Raw genomic sequence first — 722 nt, forward strand, 5'->3', positions numbered from 1 at the left:
CACTCTGACGGCATAAAAACTCTGGTCTTTCTCCCATTTGTCTTGTTCTTGCACAATTTGGAGGTGTGCTTTGGGTCATTGTCCTGTTGTAGGATGAAATTGGCTCCAATCAAGCGCTGTCCACATGGTATGGCTTGGCGTTGCAAAATAGAGTGATAGCCTTCCTTATTGAAAATCCCTTTTACCCTGAATAAATCTCCCACCTTACCAGCACCAAAGCAACCCCAGACCATCACATTACCCCCACCTTGCTTGACTGATGGCGTCAGGCACTCTTCCAGCATCTTTTCAGTTGTTCTGCGTCTCACAAATGTTCTTCTGTGTGATCCAAACACCTCAAACTTTGATTCGTCCGTCGATAACACTTTTTTCCAATCTTCCTCTGTCCAATGTCTGTGTTCTTTTGCCCATATTAATCTTTTTCTTTTATTGGCCAGTCTCAGATATGGCTTTTTCTTTGCCACTCTGCCCTGAAGGCCAGCATCCCACTGTGGATGTTGACACTGACGTTTTGTGGGTACTATTTAATGAAGCTGCCAGTTGAGGACCTGTGAAGCGTCTATTTCTCAAACTAGAGACTCTAATGTACTTATCTTCTTGCTCAGTTGTGCAGCGGGGCCTCCCACTTCTCTTTCTACTCTGGGTAGAGCCTGTTTGTGCTGTTCTCTGAAGGGAGTAGTACACACCGTTGTAAGAAATCTTCAGTTTTTTGGCAATTTCTC

The 722-nt window shown here is 44.6% G+C and overlaps 1 protein-coding gene across 3 annotated transcripts in view; it reads right to left on the reverse strand.

Annotated features, from left to right (window-relative positions):
- Positions 1-317: 317 nt before the first annotated feature.
- LOC103397524 (membrane-associated phosphatidylinositol transfer protein 2-like) overlaps positions 318-722 on the reverse strand; it is a 41,584-nt gene continuing 41,179 nt past the window's right edge. For all 3 annotated transcript variants that reach the window (XM_025053241.1, XM_025053242.1, XM_025053239.1), the window contains one exon: positions 318-666. In XM_025053241.1, coding sequence (XP_024909009.1) covers positions 635-666 — 32 coding nt within the window. In that variant the 3' untranslated portion in view covers positions 318-634. The remainder of the gene's footprint in view (positions 667-722) is intronic.

Source organism: Cynoglossus semilaevis, chromosome Z, assembly GCF_000523025.1.
Source record: "Cynoglossus semilaevis isolate Cse_v1.0 chromosome Z, Cse_v1.0, whole genome shotgun sequence".
NCBI classification, from domain to species: domain Eukaryota; kingdom Metazoa; phylum Chordata; class Actinopteri; order Pleuronectiformes; family Cynoglossidae; genus Cynoglossus; species Cynoglossus semilaevis.